Raw genomic sequence first — 18,402 nt, 5'->3', positions numbered from 1 at the left:
CAAATAAATAACCAGTGTTATTCAATATGTCTCGCTTTAGATGGGTCGACGCCATCACTTGTTAAAAACATATACATTCTAGCTATCTTTATGCTTTGTTGGTCCCTGTTCGCTCTCCCAGGTTCTGCTCTGCGTTGTACATATTTCCCGGATGGCCAGCTCTGAGTTCCTGTTCAAAAAAGCTAATTTTCTCTGCCAACATACACATTATGGCATTAAAAAGTGAGAGGAACTTTTCGCAGAAGCTCAACCTGGTCAAGGCAGATTTTTGGAACGTCTTGTGCTGGCTTGTCCGTGTTACCTCATTTCTATATCTTTGTCTGCATGTCATATTTTCCTTTCATATCAGATTGTGGTAGTCAAATTTTTAAAAAATGGAAAATGCTGAAACTGATCTGTGTGGGTGTGACATTTTCTGATGACCGGCGCACCGAGGACCGGCATTTTGCACTGATGAGTTCACACAGGAGGAAATTTGGCAAAAGTTTGTGATTGACAATGTGTTTCAATCCAGCACACCTCGAACTGGAGAAACGGAAACAGATTTTCTGTGACAAACTGTATTTCAATTTCAAGCAGCTCTCAATGTTTATAAATGTAGTTTCAAAGGTTCTGGTTTGAGACATATCTGGAGTATGATGAAGAAATCCATAACTATTGTGAGATAAGGTCCAGTTTTATGCTCCTAGCTGAAGTAAAATTTTGAAAGTGTTTGTTATGAAATAAATGTAGGAGACAATTTTATCAAAGTGTACATTTCAATTAGCTTTGTTGGAATCTGAAGTGCAAGAAATCCTCTGTTTGTTATGTCTCTTTATGGTACCAGGTATACAGTCTGTGGAAAGGGGCCGTCTGTTTTGAGGTTAACCAACTCAGGTGTGAGACGTGAGTTTGGCTACATATGAATCTCTTAGAACATGTTTGGGCTATTGGTGGTCAGTCACCCCCTCATAAGATCTGAGACCTATGTCCGGTCAGCGCAAATCCAGGTTGTGACATTGGTCCTGTCTCAGCCTGATCTGGCCACAACATATTTTGAGATTCCTGCACTTCAGTTTATGGTTCCGATCTGTTCCAAAGAGAACACCAATCTCATCCCAAGAATACCCTGCGCATTACTTTATTGTACATTGAATAAAATGCTATAGTCTTGGGATGAGGTCTGGTACGTACCTTGTCCTCAGGTACCATACTGTGTGAAACAATTGTATATAACTAGTAAAATTGCTGCCTGGGGTAAGGAATTGGAGTTCAATTGAAACAGATTTCGATGTTGTGGCAATGTTGCGCTTGTGGACTGTTTTAGCAATGTCTGGTTCCTTTCTTGTCGCAAAGGCAGTCATCATCTACTTCTGTCAAGATAGAAGCATATCAGCCTCTAGTCTTCTAGTGGTTGGTAGTATTGAAATGTCTCATCTTTGTGGTGATTCAGAAACCAGTCTTATTTTAGCCTTGACTTGGCCATTTTTCCATGCGTGTCTATGAATCATGTTTATGTCACGTCGCATCTTAACCATTGTCATTCTTGTCTCATGTAGACATTTTCAATAAAAGACTACCAGAGAGAAATGCAGAGAAATCTTGTTTATCTTCTTGCAAAGACAACTTCCGAGCTGCACATGAGGGATCACAAAGGAAGCAAGACTCATGTCACTTCAAGAACGAACAGGCACCATGCCAAGTGACAAGGTAAATCTAAACATGTATGCAAACTCTGCCTTAGGGACAAGTGTCCACAGTGACTATAACCTGACAAACACCAAATACAAACACTGAATGACATACATGTACAACTACAAAAAACAGATCTTTTAGACTTTGTATCCAAAACGAAGTATGCCTGTGCATTGGCAGCTAATATTCAGCACACCCTGGCGACAGTCAACTTATGGGGTATTCAGGTTATGTTCCTTCAGTTAGAATTACAATGTCTAGTCCAGTTTTCCTCTCCTTGTTGGCCTAACTCATCCCTTTGGATCCAAGATTTGTTCTGCAAAAATAAACCAGTTAATAATTACAGACTTTCAGAGTCATAATGGAAATGAAGACAAGATCGAGATTGACTACACCTTACAGCTAATTCACAAACAGCTCCTGACCAGTTTGACAGTAGCTCAGAGATACTGGAAATGAATACACAATGGGCTGCAACTTACAGCTAAACCTGACCATTTTGACAGTAGTCCAGAGACATAATGGAAGTGAAGACAACTACAAATTACAGCTGATTCATTTACCTTCATTCTCTGAGCCCAGGTTAGAATGTTTATCTTCCATTACCATCCACATATTCTGGCAAGCTTTCGTCCGTAGCCGTGTCACAGAGTAGGAAGTGATCGATGCGATAATGATCGTCGGGAGAAGGAACGTCTGTCGTCCGTATGGTAACTTCTTTTGGAGGAGTTCCTGGAGGCCGTAGACACCAGCACCACCTATAAAGAGGAATGAGAAAGGGACGGTCCCTATTGTACTGGTATAATGAGGACGAGTTGTGCCTCAACCCTCCTGGAGGGCATGACACAATATTGACCCACGTTTGAAGGAGATATCATCAGGATGTGACTGCTCAATCAAGACGGTCCTGATGAGAATAATCTGTGGTAGCGATTTACGTTCCAAAGCGTAAGACATGAGTATGCTATTATGTTCTTAGACTGGTACAGTTTATACTCTACTTACTGACGAGAAATGTGGCCATCCCTGCCATGAATGCTCTTGACTGACACTTCGCATAGCTTTCATAGTGCTGGAAGCAGAACAGAGAAGATAGCAATCAATAATGAACACATGGTGATTTGTTGCAGCTTTAAGCTTTATATGGCTAAGGGATATGCCTGTAGGTAGTATGGGATAGTCACTATCAGCATCACATCTGTAGACTGCTGTCAACTACAGTCTTTATGCAGCTTCTAGTCATAAGCAATAACTAGCTGATACATGATGGGCAAGCCACTATGTCGATAGCCCATCACTAAATCATGATAATGCTGCTAATTGCTGCTTTAGCCTTAATTCCTTTTTACCCCTCCCTGCAGACTGTCTTCAACTTACAGGGAACTTCTTAGAATAAGTCTCCTTGACCTTTGTTAGATCATTCATCTTCAAAAGATAAAGGACTGATCATATAACCAGAAAACAGCTTAATAAGCAGTCTGCTAGTCTACCTGAACCCCAACTAATAATCACAGGACAGTTAGTACAACCAATGTAACGAGATTGAGCGCCTGGATTTCAGGTTGGAAATTGGCACTCTTGTCATAGAGCGCTCACGAAATGTTCATGTCAAAATCAAGAAGGTTTGTTTTTTATGAACTTTACCCACTTTTTTTTTCGATTTTCGATTTATTTTAATGTGTGAAAAATAGTTCTTATCACTTCAAAAAAGGTTGACATGCTTTTTTCTTGCTGGAGATGAGTTCTAGTAAAAGTGTTTTGCTTCATAAGCAAACAAAAATGAGTTCTAAGTGAAAAATTGAAATCCCATGATTGATTGGCATGAAATAAGCTCGGGGCCTATGCTGTTAGTGCACTGATTGTAGGGGCCTACCCCTAGTAGGTCTACCAGCTGGATATTGTGTGGCTTTTTTAGGTTAGAATTGATTCATTTGACCTGTGGTGAGTGCGTGTGCATGGTTCATGATGATGATGATGATGAATGAACATATTTACTTGTTTCACTTTCAGATTTGTTTAAACCATGAGGCGAGGCAGCGTGGTAGGTCTCTCCCTACCTATGAAGCTGGAAACAGAAAAAGGTAATTATACCAAGTGGTTTAGGAAAAACAGTCACAAGTCAGAAGCCCTGAAAAATAATTTCCTCCTTCCTCCGACGTCCGTTCTGATAAGCCAGCCATTCCCAGTGTGTCAGCAGGTGGGATCGTATGATTTATTACTAATTATGAAAAAAACTAATTTTATTCCGTGGGTGGTGCATGATGCTGGTAGTAGTGTGATGTAGTCTTTGTTTCATTAATTTTTTCTCTATTGGCAAATTGAGGAGATGTTCAACGTGTGGCTCATATGATTATTGATTAGATTGATAAGAGTACTTAGACAGCTAGAAGAGTTCAAATCTGATGAGTCATTTTAGTTTTTAAAACATGATGATATACTGATAGAAATTTTGCTTGATACACTTAAGACATACCTTGATATCATTGACCTTTATTAAGCTGTGTCCTGTTTGGACACTGATATAATGCATGCTACATCATTCTGTAGGCCTACACCACTCACAAGTACTTACTGTCACCTGAGTGTGATTGCATTAATGCTTAGAGATCCTTCTCAGTAACAAGATAGTTCAACATAGTTCAAGATGTTTATATCAGACTTTTTATGTTTAAATGTATATCACAGCCAATTGAAGATGCCTGCAATGGAGTTGTCATATTTTATTCAAGACCTATTATTATATTTGCTGGGATTTGGCGACATCTGTTGTACAATTAATTTGCACCTGCAGTATAACACGTTGTAATTAGCATAACCAATCAGTTCAGTCTGACAGGTGTTTAATTGCACTCATATGTTGAATAGACAAGGTTGATGTTCATGGCCTGGTGTCTGTTTACGTATTGTTCGCCGTTTCCCTCACAAATTTATGATAACAGTTCTTTGTTTTTGGAAACCTTGAAACCCTGACGGTGTTTATCAGAAAGACTGTGGGCCTGTAAAATGTGTCACTCTAAGCCAGTCTCAGGTTTTTGTATGAAATCCTTTCAGTTTTGGAGAAGAGGGAATTGGGAAAAGATAACATTAAAGAGATAATACCGCCCGACGGAGGATGGGGCTGGTTCTGTGTGATAGGATGTGCCCTCATGCACACCTTCCTCATTGGCACCGAAAGAACGTTTGGCCTCCTCTACCTGGAGTTGGTTGATAAGTTCAATGAGAGCGCTGCCTTGACTGCATGGGTTGGAAGCTTGACTACTGCCTTGAGGATGGGGCTAGGTAAGGTTGTGGTTGGAGAATGGGGGATGCAAACAACTGACAAATACTGTCCTTAACTGAGAAGTGTCCTGATTACAGAGGCCAATTTCAATCAATATTACCAATTTTCTGTGTCTTAAATAAAGAGGGGTAGTTAATAGAGAGCTATCCGCTCACAGTAGTTCCACTGTATTTTATAGTAGAGACTTTAATTTTCAAATGATTCAGACTTTTGATATCATCTTTAAATCTTTGATTGTTCCAGGGCCACTAGCAAGTCTCCTCTCCAGCCGTTTCACCTGCCGTAAAGTAACCATGGTTGGAGGTCTGATCTTCTTCAGTGGAGTTGTCCTGAGCTCCTTTCCACCAAACCTTTTTTATCTATTTTTCACGTGGGGTGTTCTAGTAGGTGAGTTCTGCAAAAGAAGATTACCAATAGCGTTTTTAAAGGTTCTTACTATCAGGCCTCGATTCTTTAAGATCTGAAATAGGAGGCTTCTAATCATTGTTCCCTTTGAACAGGATGGTTGAAACAGGATGTGCATTTTATTTCACGTGATTGTTTTTCAGGTGTGGGTGGTGCAATGGTGTATACGCCAAGCTTCATCATTGTTGGCAAATACTTCGACAAGCGCCGTGCTATCGCCAATGGGATCTCGACGGCCGGTGGTGGAATTGGACAGTTCACCTTTCCGCCATTGTATACAGCTCTTCTAGGCCACTATGGCTACATGGGAAGTCTGTTAGTTCTTGGTGCTATAACACTTAATTTAGTGAACTGTGGTGCTCTTTATAGACCCCTGAAGCCGATTAGAACTGTAAATGATGACATTGAAGTTATTGAACCGGAGGGTATGTCTAGTACTAGCAATAAACGTTACCAGTGTGTAGAAATGCAAGATCAAAGTCAAGGGAAGAGAGATAATGGGGACCACAATGGGGATACTGATTCGATTGGTAGCATAAGACAGGATGGGGCTCAAGAGGGAGATGATGGCTATGTTGAAATGTTCAGCAATGACAATGGGAAAACGAACTCTGTTGAACATCTTGATGAAATAGCTGGCTCAAGCAAAGATAATAATGACAAAGAGACGGAAATTAAGGAAAACCATGAAAAAGGTGCTCCAATTGCCCCTGGGATAGATAGCGATGATGAAGTCGTGGATTTGAAAGGAAAAGGTCAGAGTAAAAAAGGATGGCATTTAGACTGTAGCCTGCTGTGCGACCCGACATTTGTTCTTTTTGCCTGTTTCATTGGCTTTGGCACGCAGGCCTACGTTCCAACAAGTACATTTGTTCCAGCTTTAGTCGTGAACGATCGGGGATTCACGAAAGAGGATGCAACAATGTTGATTGTTGTGATTGGGATCGCTGACATGTGTGGCCGGTTGGGCTCGGGGATTATCTTCGACATCAAGCCAATACAGCGGGTGCGGAGATACATCTACGGCCTAGCACCACTCCTACTTTGTGTCTTTTTAGCAAGTTTTCCCTTTGCCACTCTCTATTGGCATTTTATCGTCATCTCCGTCGGTTACGGTTTGAGCGTCGGGATGTTCCTGTCGCAGATTGCCAGCCTGCTTGCTGATTGGTTAGGGAAAGAGAGGCTACCGAGTGCTATTGGATTGGCGACCTTCTTCCGTGGTGCAGGAGTTCTGGTGGGACCCGTCATTGGAGGTAAGAATATTGGAATTATTTTAGAGTCAAAAGTACAAATTGAAGATTCCTGACTAAGTTGAGGACGACCAGACTATACGTTCCTGAAACCTTATTCTCACTAATCAGGATGGGAAAAGAATGTGGTTGCCCCTTGGGGAAAGCAAAATCCAAACTGACCACAAGTATATTTTTAAGAAAATTCTGAAGAAAAACAAATGATGTGCACAATGGTGTCAGACAACCATGTACATTTTTTGTCCAAGAAAATTTTTATGTTGATTTGAAATAGCTTTAAAACATTCTCATTCTGATTTCCAGGTTTACTCTACGATATAACCGGCTCGTACAACACATCCTTTTACTACTCAGCGTCGGCAGCACTCTGTAGCGGGCTTGTTTACTTTTCATTGGTCATGATGCATCAGATTAAACAGCGTAGACTGGAGAGAATCGAACCAATCAAAACAGACGCTGACGATGGACAAATACATGAATAACAATAGTCTATGTTGTGATTTTCAAATTATTTATATATTTTGTTAGTTAAATTTGTTGTATCAACTGTTTTTAAAGGTTTTAAATTGGCAGCTTTCAGATATTGCTGTAACAGCCTTTAGATGTTAATCAGGGAGATATTTGATGCCGGTATGAAATCAATCTAAAATTCAATCATTAATTACTGTAAAATCTGCCAGGAGCCATCACGGCTGCTGAATTACGAGGTTGCTTTAGTGATATAAGTTCCATTGCAAGCACATTGCAGTGAAAGTCACGATATTAGTAGCTCCAGACTGAGTTTCAAATTAATTACCGGTACTCTCAAACAAATTTTACCAATGCACCACTTTTCTAGTCAACACCGCTGAACGGTGCTCCAATTTGGATGATGTCTCATACTTCTTATGAGATGGATGATGATAAATTAGATAATATTCAATCTATGATTTGTCTCACTTGTCTTGTGTTAGTAATTATTTGACGTTTGGCACTACCTGTTCTACAAAGGAGAGCATTTACTTCAGCAGTAGAAGTTGTGGAACTATAAACTATATCATATTATGTTGTAGGCTTCGACCTATTCTAAGATGCTCCTTAGATTGACAACCTCAGGGGGGTTGCCAGTGGCAGTTGCGAGGTGTCCTTAGATGAAAAATTTCAGAACAAGGTCCCTCAGACAAACACTGACAAGAGACATTCAGTCATGGTTAAACTTGTTGTCTGGAATCTATGGACAATGTCACATTCATGTGCTGTTTGTCACAATCAGTGTCTTTGAGAAGATCAGTGGGTCAAATGAGCTTTAGCGACAGTGGCGCTGTCTCGTGGCAAAAAGAAGAACTGAAATCTTCGCCCAAAACCTTCAGTTCAACTGTTTACCGCTAGATTGCACCACCATCGCAATCGACGTCTTTGAGAAGATCAGTGGGTCAAATGATCTTTAGCGACAGTGACGCTGTCTCGCGGCAGAAAGGAGAACTGAAATCTTCGCCCAAAACCTTCGGTTCTACTGTTTACCGCTAGATAGCATCACTATCGCCTTAGTCAGCACAGCTTTGTCCTTGCTTTTTAGGCCTTATTCAATGTATTGTATAGACAGACTTATTGCATAATTATGTAATAAGACACAACTTGGGGGTTTTACGGGCCCTTTCTGTACTGTACATATACTAGGCTTAATGTTAATAGAAGCCAGGTCTGCCTATCAGACAAGACCACCAAGCAATGATGGCATAAGACCTCGTCATTCGTGTCACATCTGAGGACCAGACTCATGTGCAGTCCATTCGTCATCCCGATTCTCCTTCCTTGATGTATCAGGTACCAAGGCCAAGCCAGTTCATTGCGTCCAGAGTCTACTTCGAGCTGGTTCCTCAAAAGATTTTTATCAACAGGCGCTGGATTTGGGTTGGTGGACAATTACAATGCACAGCTAGGAAGTTGTCCCCATTCCCCGAAATCTAGACTGGGCAGATCTGGGACAATTTGAGCCGTCTCAGCTTGTTGTGTTCCACGACAAACGGAAACGATTTTTTTTCATGGTATCCCCCCACCACCACCACTACCATTATGGCGTAGCCAGGGGGCAAGAACAGCCTTCAACTTGCAATGACCTTGGAGGTTGTGATCACCACTTGTATGGATCACATTAATAACATGCAACAGGTGTTCTACAGGCGAGGCCTGGTCCCAGCCATGCCACTGTTGAAAGGACAATTCTGGGCTTCATCTTGCACAAACAATACAGGTATGCAAGGCAGGAGGGGCTCTTAAGGTAGATTTCCGGAAATGCTATTAATTAGTTTTTACAGAGAACTGGCAGCAACTATTACTAACTAGTTTAAAGGCACTCTTGCACAAACCATGTACAGGTGCGGAGCATATTTTGCAGGTATACTACACCTTATATGCAGTAACGACATTTTCTGCCCATTTTTATCTTATTTATAACTTCTGCAGCTCCAATCCTATAGTGATGGCAAGACCATTTATACAGCAACTATTACCAACTAGTTTAAAGACACTCTTGCACAAACCATTTACAGGCGCGGAGCATATTTTGCAGGTATTCTACACCTAAAATGCAGTAACAACATTTTTATCATATTACTTCTGCCCATTTTCATCATATTACTTCTGCAGCGTCAATCCTATTGAGTCATGCTGTACAATTAAGCAAACAAGATCGTACTTATATCAGTTTTTAATTCCGATAATAACTAAATTTACAATGCATATCTTTTTCAATCAGCGGCATGGCTAGCTTTTAGATCTTTAGGGGGCAAAATAGCACTTCTTCAAATTTTTCTACCGAAATCGTGGTCAAAAACAAACTTTTTGGTGACGTCTGGAGGGGGGGGTGGGCATTTGCCCTCTTCCGCTAGCTATGCCCCCGACAATGCTAGAACTTGTAGAAATGCAGCAAGGCCTAAATGGGCCTGCTCATGGTGGATTAGAATCACAGAAACTATCCTCAAATGAGCCATTGAATGTAACATGTAACAAGCAACACTACTTTACAATGGACGTGAAAGAGTTAAAAGTTTGACAGGAACGCCACATAACTATCAGGTACTGGTGACAATCAGACTGGCGATGTCTTACAACGTCATAAATGGTTACATAATATATTTATTTTTTATCAAGTAGGGTACATGTAGGCTTAGGATTCCCAAAGTTTCATTAGCCTAAACTTTTTCTTTGGCTCGGGGCTTTCCTGGCAGCACTTAATTGGCTCTTTAACAGCGTCTTGGCTCTTGGCTCTCAGATTAGGGCATCCCGCGGATATTCCATTCTACAATCTTTACTACAATAACCAGATTTACAACTTTTTAGATCACATACTAAAGAGCACAAACTACACAGTTTAGGTTTTAATGGGCCTGCTCATGGTAAAGTAGAATCACAGAAACTATCCTCAAATGAGCCATTGGATGTGACATGTAACAAGCAACGCTAATTTACGAAGGATGTGAAAGAGTTCACCGTTTGACGGAATGCCACATAACTATCAGGTAATCGCCCTCTGAACTGGTGACAATCGGACTGGCCTGAAATTCTCATTATCGTCCACTCCTCAATAAAATCCAACTAAAATGGGGTCATTGTATACAGTGGTACTGTATTACCCCGATGAGAAGCAAGTACGTCCCCCACTCTCAGCTAAGATATTTGTACGTGTACCGGTTTGACTACGGGCTGAAGTTGACGATGTACTCCTGACGGAGCCATTGGGTTCTTCGCCCGCTCATTGACCAAGGTGTGGTGACCTGGAGACAGTGACCGGGTTAGCACTAGCTGGTCGAAGGACATATTCTAAGGCGTCCATTCGCAACTTCTCATCTTTCAGGTACAACCTATTCACGTGGACCAAGTCTTACCCAGAACCTCCCCTTACGTAGCGTGGGGTACCAACCCACCGCAAATTCAAGAGATGTGTGCGTGGTAACCAGATATCCTACACCACCCCCAGATCTCAGAACTGGTTGTGATGCTGCCCATTCGCAATAGGTTGAACCGCCGTCATGCCCCTTTGATTTTGCCATTCAACGCCACCATCGGGACACAGGCCTCAAATTGAGGGATGGGCGACAATGACTATTTCAGACCGATCAGAATGTCACAAGCCCAGAGCGAAATCACCAGACAGTTATATGGAGTTACACCAAAAGGCTGACCCCCTCACTTCATTTGTAAATAGGTGTTGGATATTTTTGTCACATTTAATGGACCCAGTCCAACAATCTCTGGAGGGACCTTCAGTGCGGCAAATCGCATAGGTTTTTAAAAGTGAAAACAAAAGGTCACTACACAGTAACTAAAGAATACCAGGTGTGGATATTGGGACACCCTAATCCTAGAGCCGCAATAACCGTCGGTTTTTTTATAGTACAGATAGGCAGAGTACCGCTATCTCATTACTTGAATTGGCAGATTTCAATCAAGAATTTACAAATTTGAGCAATATCATGCCTTTTTAAAACAATTTTGATTGAACTATTTGCGCAAGGCTACATGATACGGCAGGAATGACTAACAAGTGCGATTGTACACAGTGTATGAAGTGCAGACTCGTGTACACTGTACTCGCCCTATTGTATTGACAGCATAACAAGAGTACAATAAAAAATCCTGGCATGGTAGACTGTGAACCATATAGCTATCAAGGTGGTGATTTCTTACAATGTCATAAATGATTACATAATATATTTATTTTTATCAAGTAGGGTACCTGTAGGCTTAGGATTCCCAAAGTTTCATTAGCCTAAACTTTTTCTTTGGCTCGGGGCTTTCCTGGCAGCACTTAATTGGCTCTTTAACAGCGTCTTGGCTCTTGGCTCTCAGATTAGGGCATCCCGCGGATATTCCATTCTACAATCTTTACTACAATAACCAGATTTACAACTTTTTAGATCACATACTAAAGAGCACAAACTACACAGTTTAGGTTTTAATGGGCCTGCTCATGGTAAAGTAGAATCACAGAAACTATCCTCAAATGAGCCATTGGATGTGACATGTAACAAGCAACGCTAATTTACGAAGGATGTGAAAGAGTTCACCGTTTGACGGAATGCCACATAACTATCAGGTAATCGCCCTCTGAACTGGTGACAATCGGACTGGCCTGAAATTCTCATTATCGTCCACTCCTCAATAAAATCCAACTAAAATGGGGTCATTGTATACAGTGGTACTGTATTACCCCGATGAGAAGCAAGTACGTCCCCCACTCTCAGCTAAGATATTTGTACGTGTACCGGTTTGACTACGGGCTGAAGTTGACGATGTACTCCTGACGGAGCCATTGGGTTCTTCGCCCGCTCATTGACCAAGGTGTGGTGACCTGGAGACAGTGACCGGGTTAGCACTAGCTGGTCGAAGGACATATTCTAAGGCGTCCATTCGCAACTTCTCATCTTTCAGGTACAACCTATTCACGTGGACCAAGTCTTACCCAGAACCTCCCCTTACGTAGCGTGGGGTACCAACCCACCGCAAATTCAAGAGATGTGTGCGTGGTAACCAGATATCCTACACCACCCCCAGATCTCAGAACTGGTTGTGATGCTGCCCATTCGCAATAGGTTTAACCGCCGTCATGCCCCTTTGATTTTGCCATTCAACGCCACCATCGGGACACAGGCCTCAAATTGAGGGATGGGCGACAATGACTATTTCAGACCGATCAGAATGTCACAAGCCCAGAGCGAAATCACCAGACAGTTATATGGAGTTACACCAAAAGGCTGACCCCCTCACTTCATTTGTAAATAGGTGTTGGATATTTTTGTCACATTTAATGGACCCAGTCCAACAATCTCTGGAGGGACCTTCAGTGCGGATAATCGCATAGGTTTTTAAAAGTGAAAACAAAAAGGTCACTTCAGTAGCTAACCTACAGTAACTAGAATACCAGGTGTTGGATATTTTTGTTACATTTAATGGAGTCACTCCAACAATCTTTTGAGGGATCAATGCAGTTGATCATGATGGCTTTGTAAACTGAAAACAAATGGGTCACTAACACTGCCTTAAGTTACTGTGGCAAACAAAATGACACTTGTTCCATTGTACAATCCTTACTCCAATCTTTTCAAATCACATACTACAGAGCACAAACTACAGTTATAGGCCTAAAGCAGGCCCAGGGGCTTTAGTCCTAACTTGAAAAAAGGTCCTAATCTCAGCTGAAAAATTGAATGTCCAAATATTGTTTGTGTTGTCTTTCGGAATATTCTTCATGTTCAGGATGTTGTGTCCAAACTTTACCATTCGAGGACCGACTGGTGAACCAAAGCTGAAATAATGATAACAACTGATTAAGAGTGAAAGAAAATGAGGGTTACCCATTCAATTGAAAGGTGTCCGTCAATTATGATGTTTACAAGATGTTGTACCGAAAGATATCAGTCATATCGAATACTCAAATTACTTTTGTGGCACTATCACGGGAGACTGGTTGTGACTTTGTCCTTGAATTTTTCATGGCAGGAAATTAGAATCATGTACCACAGACTATCCTTCCGTGCAACAATGTCATCATTAGGATGATAGTTGCAGTCACAGAAGGGTATCCTGAGCTTGCCTAGGCCTCAGCCAGATCAGCCATATTTAGACCTATACCGCAAAACACAATTTCTGCTATAAACAATCAACAAACCGTTGTAGTCAAAGACGCCTTGACATCACAGGGCAATCTTGCATCAACATTGTAGATTCCCTCATCTTTGTCTTCAGTAAGATATTGCTGCAGTCCACTGATCCCAGCTGAGAGCATTGGTAGTGGTGTTGGAGGGCCAACCCTCCCCATCTGGATTGGTCTTGGCTTGTTAACCAGGAGGACGATTGTGCGGTATCAGTCTTGATCACCTGTGCTATTTTTCAGTCTAGTTCATGAGGTGTTGGCTGCTGGAAAGACCAATAGTATTCATTTAATTTAGAGTTTTGAATGACCAATCCTCGATTTCCATTTCTCTGAAATTTTGAAAGGTCATCCTCTCCTCCCTTGGTTTTTTTATTTCTGAAGATAAAATCAAAACTCAGCCACCTTGTAAATTTGGGACAATTCAAATTCCAATTTAATACCGCAAGGGAGTCTTGGCCATAGCCAAATTCCTTTTAATCTTCTACAAACATTGTGTAACTTGGCACAACCTACATTTTACCACAGAGGACTTCTTGACTGCATCCAAAATTATGGTCTTATGGTCTGGTGTCATAACTTTCAACGCCAGTCTTTCCAAAAAAGCAACCTCAGCGTTTCTATTCATAAAGCTGGGTGGAGTTAAACAAGATAGACAGTGACCTGCCACAGGTCTCATGCCAACTTTAAGGTTCAAACGATGGGCCTCTGGAGTTCAAGCAACTAATCCACAGAAGCTCCGGTATATGTGTCGTCTTCCCAACCTGCTGTCACTGTCTCACAAAGTGCAATGATTTGAAGCCCTAACTAGCACACATCACAGGCAAATGGAATAATTTCAAAATGCATGCTTACAGCAGAGGGTAACTGTACTTGTCACTAAACCACCTTTCCTTTTACTGTGTGGTGCAGTCTCTCTTGGACAACCTCGGGGACAAAGTTCATATCTATTCAAACTGAAAACTCTTGTGACCCCAATGATCTTGAAACCATGCTGAAAAACAACACGAACCATTTAAATAATCATAAATTTGTTAACAATTTTACATAAAAATTCGGACACTTTGACATCTGGAAGCATCCATCCTATCATCGACTGGCTACTGATATCTCATCCTAGCAATTGCTAGGTAATTGCCTAGCTGTGGTGGTTACCTCGTAGATATGTTCCCAGGCGGCACAACCCTAATTTCTGTTCTTGTTGATAATCTTTCACTATCACAAGTCCAATTATCACTATATGAGCAGTTTTCACTTCACCTAAGATCACAAGCAAGCACTTTTTAAACTGCAGAATTACAGCAGAATGAATGTCACTAAACAAAGAGACAGGTAACTTCACGGCACACAGGCCTCCACCTCCTTTGATGGACAGTTCGCCTGCATACTTGAGCCACGCCAAACCAAAGTGCTCCATGATCTACCTGATCAAGTAGGTTGCTGAATCTCCCTTGGACAGCCTTCGTGGGAACCATGCTCTCTGATCTAGCTATTAGGCTGAAAAGAAACATCAAGATTTATCATAATTAATGCAGGCTATTACCGCATGCAAGAGTCTTTGATATCTCGCTAAGCGTACATCCTTTGATTGACTGCTTTCCAATCTCCTCTGTTTGAACATCATCCTCATTGTCTTGCCATGGGAGAGGGTTTGAGCCCTGTTGGTATCCTTTTCTGATACGGCCAGTGGTTAGCCACTAGCTTGATAAATTAAGTGGGTACAGATTGCCTCCTTGCCACGCTCTTGGCATGTAAGAAAGGAATATAGCAAGTAAGGAGCATCTCATATAGCAAGTCTGGCTGGCCCATTCTTTATGGGTAACACAATTAACTTTTTCTAAAGTTGTTTATTACATCATCAAATATCATGCAGATTCCACACCAACCTTGTATCCCAAGACGGATTCTTCTCGCAACAACATTTCCAGTTCAAATGGTATTGTGGTCAGCAAAACCCAGCCAATGTCGCAGCAAAGAACTGTGGTTCTTGGTAAATTTTGTTAGCGGGCCATGGCTTGTCAGTAGAATGACGATTGCCATACCAAATCTGAATGCCTTCATCTCCTTCCCTGTTAATGTGGGTCATCAGGTGGAGGGGCTGAAAAAGATAATGGTTCTCACTTAACTTTTGATTCTGAATGGTAAATTCTCCACGGCACTCGCGGCAAATGGTAACCCCAAAGTTATGGGCCTGGCTGCCTTATTCTAATTATACAGCCCCAGTTCTTAGGCTACGGATCCAGGTGTGCATTGCCAGGAGCTCCGCAATCACTCTGGCAGGGTCGCTATGCCTAAAATAAGCTGAGGCAAATTTGTCTTCGGCAAGGGACAAATTGCTGTTGAGAGGCCTCTACCTCCACAGCACTTTTTTCAAGAAATGCTTTGGAGGCAAAATCCTGAATTTTGAGGCCCCAACTAACAGTGAGTAGAAACATTGGCTTTCCACATCAAGTTCTTCTGCCAAAGATTAAGCTTTATAAAATCAGAAGAGTCATTTAACACCAACAGCTTTGAAGTAAAGAATTTCAAGATTGAGGTCCAAGGCCAAGTTTTATGTTTCAAAGGACACATATCGAACTCTGTGAATTAAGACAAAATTAAGAAGCAGTCATCCCTCCAGTCCACATACCAGAGTTTCTGGTTGTTTATGATCACAATGACAAGGATATTGTGGGTTCAACTCTCACATAATCTGCGCCACCTCATCTCGTTGTCTTTGAGCAAGGCACCTAATACTTCATTGTGTCACCCAAAGATTGAGGACACTCAAAAATCTCTGTCAATGTAAACCTATGTCAACTCATCCTGATATTTTGATGAGGAGACCCTAGGCTTCCACTGATCAGCACATCTGGGAAATTTTTAACTATGGAAGCACAAAAAGGGCCTTGTCCAATCCCAGTTTGATTATGAATCACTGTATGAAATATCAGGTGGGCCAAGTTTGGTATTTATTGTAAATTGTCAGTCAGGTACTCATCTGGAAATACTGCTTTTTTCAGTTGAGTGATCCCTTCTTGGCTTTGTTGCTCAGGCTGGGAACCACCTTCCTCTAAGCAAAGCTTCCTCCGCAACTGTGCTTTCAGGCAACAATGGGCATCACCAATAAACTTGATCGTTTCATTGCTATAATCAAGAAGATGGAAGAATATTTACAATGGGTAGTCTTGTTTAATACATCCAAGACCTTTTCAACTTTTCCTTCGACCAAGCTCATTGCTGAAGACTAGAGTGTCAGAATAGCACAATACTCAACATCTTCATCTTGATCTTGGGTAGGTGGACATTGGTGACTTAGCCCTAAATCTTGTGAAAGTAAAAATCTGGCAAGGGGGTCTGAGCATGGGGTCCCCCAGAAACATATGGGCCACATATTTTTTCCTGACATCTGGATTCCAATAAATACACTAGGCTGTAAAACCTTTGCCTATGCTGCTGCTGCTGGAATATAGATGGTTGGCGAAAATATTTAATATCAGCCATTTTTTTCACAGGAACTTGAGGAAGCGTAAGTTTTACGACAATTGACATCACCCTTGTCGAAAGAGTAATTCTTCTCAATAGCTTTTAAAAGTGCGACCTCGAAAGAATTGTCTTCCTCTAAATAATAAGAAATATAGGCTTCCAAGTCTATTTCCACATGGATGGGCAGTATTTTAATGTGGATTGATGGAGGGATAAGCTACAGAGCATCACATTGCACTGAACTGAATAGTGAATGCACTGAATGAAGCACACATGATGCACATATGATGCACAGACATTCAAGTTTTTTAAGAGTTTTCAGCTGCGAATTTCAAATGTCACATCTACATTCTCGCCTCAAAATCGACGAAAAACAGAATAGAAATACGAATGTTAACAGCTTACCAATGGTTATTCTGTGTGTTAATTCCTGAACAGTTTACTTATCCAATTCGATCTACGTTTTCCAGGAGGCGAGATGCCATTTCAGCCACAAGACGGCCACGAGAAAAACGAAACGTGTCACGGGATAAGCTCGCGAAAAACCGTTGTAAACGGCAGATTTCAACCTGAAAATCAAAAGGAACGACTTACAATGACGAACAACAAGTTATATTTACTAGTTATCGAGCTGTCAAACCAGGCTGATTTATGATCGAAAACGACCATGAAATCATCACCACTGTTGCGCGAAACAATGTATTCATCTTTATCAAGAACTTGCCGTCGTTCGAAGTTACCGTTTTCAAAAATCCCTTGTATATGATATCGTACGAATACTTTTTCACAGTATTTGTTCCTATAGATGTAGAAATTCACAAAGAACCTCAAAATAAGTATTATTGGTGCTAATTCACAAGGATGATGAAGGATTTGATCGGTGTTTCGCGGCCGATTTTTGCTCTGAGCATGCATGTGACGCGAACTGGCGCATTGCGCATTTCGAAAAAAAAAACATCACGCTAACTTCTCCGACGGAAAAAATAGGGAACAAGTTGACTAAAATGAAAATGAATGGGCCTGTTATGGACACGAGATCATAAACAAGAATTCGGACATAAAACTTCTGTTATTTACCCGACAAAAACTGTCTTTGAGGACCAAAAATAACCACGAAATGTCAAAAGTTTCCGAAATGTATATCGTCTGCGTCCACGGCGTGCAGGAGTGCGGGCGTCACGTGATAGCAATGACGCGATGTCGTTGGTTGGAAACAACCAAATATGGTCCTCAAATTTGGCGGGGTATTGGGTCGACAAACCAACCCTCAAAATGGCGTTTTTTGGCTTTACAAACCACGTATGGGTCCTGAAACTGACTATGAATTTAAGATGATAATATCTCTGGCAATGAACGCTGCAATGACCCTGTCTTTTTTTGTTTTGTGAGAGTTCATTCACCCCTACCCCCCTCTCCCCCAAACCTCATTGGGCGGGTCCATTTTCCCTTTCCGTTGCAGATGCGAAAGCTATAAAATGGGATAGGAGCCGTATCGGCTTTCCTTCGGCAGCAGATGGAAAAGCCATAAAATGGGATAGGAGCCGTCACGGCGCCATTGTTTATAGCACATCCAGAAAGAACATCTGCATCTAGGGGTTGTCAAGCGGGATCGGGGTAGTGCGGTGCATAGGCCTACTCAGGGATTGTTTCATGATATCTTTTAAAGTCATTACATCAAAACCAGGCGAAAAGATATATAA

The 18,402-nt window shown here is 41.5% G+C and overlaps 2 protein-coding genes and 2 long non-coding RNA genes across 4 annotated transcripts; 1 reads left to right on the top strand and 3 right to left on the bottom strand.

Annotated features, from left to right (window-relative positions):
• Positions 1–1,577: 1,577 nt before the first annotated feature.
• On the bottom strand, positions 1,578–3,135 carry LOC135501164 (transmembrane protein 141-like). Its single transcript, XM_064793038.1, has 4 exons — positions 3,052–3,135; positions 2,680–2,746; positions 2,238–2,432; positions 1,578–1,990 (listed from the first exon to the last, which is right to left on the bottom strand). Exons 1-4 carry the CDS (start codon positions 3,097–3,099, stop codon positions 1,965–1,967), a joined length of 336 nt encoding a protein of 111 aa, XP_064649108.1. The 5' UTR covers positions 3,100–3,135; the 3' UTR covers positions 1,578–1,964.
• Positions 3,136–3,262: 127 nt separating this feature from the next.
• On the top strand, positions 3,263–7,553 carry LOC135501387 (monocarboxylate transporter 13-like). The gene is made up of 6 exons (XM_064793476.1): positions 3,263–3,296; positions 3,685–3,755; positions 4,726–4,953; positions 5,198–5,341; positions 5,503–6,612; positions 6,913–7,553. Exons 2-6 carry the CDS (start codon positions 3,698–3,700, stop codon positions 7,089–7,091), a joined length of 1,719 nt encoding a protein of 572 aa, XP_064649546.1. The 5' UTR covers positions 3,263–3,296; positions 3,685–3,697; the 3' UTR covers positions 7,092–7,553.
• Positions 7,554–11,595: 4,042 nt separating this feature from the next.
• LOC135501542 (uncharacterized) lies at positions 11,596–15,515 on the bottom strand. Its single transcript, XR_010449608.1, has 5 exons — positions 15,124–15,515; positions 14,662–14,734; positions 14,093–14,231; positions 13,256–13,503; positions 11,596–12,892 (listed from the first exon to the last, which is right to left on the bottom strand). It is a non-coding gene; the product is annotated as an uncharacterized LOC135501542 (long non-coding RNA).
• Positions 15,516–15,998: 483 nt separating this feature from the next.
• Positions 15,999–17,870, bottom strand: LOC135501058 (uncharacterized). Its single transcript, XR_010449549.1, has 3 exons — positions 17,780–17,870; positions 17,108–17,271; positions 15,999–16,363 (listed from the first exon to the last, which is right to left on the bottom strand). It is a non-coding gene; the product is annotated as an uncharacterized LOC135501058 (long non-coding RNA).
• Positions 17,871–18,402: the final 532 nt, after the last annotated feature.

The sequence above is a fragment of the Lineus longissimus genome, chromosome 17 (assembly GCF_910592395.1).
Source record: "Lineus longissimus chromosome 17, tnLinLong1.2, whole genome shotgun sequence".
Taxonomy (NCBI): Eukaryota; Metazoa; Nemertea; class Pilidiophora; order Heteronemertea; family Lineidae; genus Lineus; species Lineus longissimus.
Note: the sequence above shows the minus strand (reverse complement) of the source record. Positions and strands in the feature narration are given on the sequence as shown.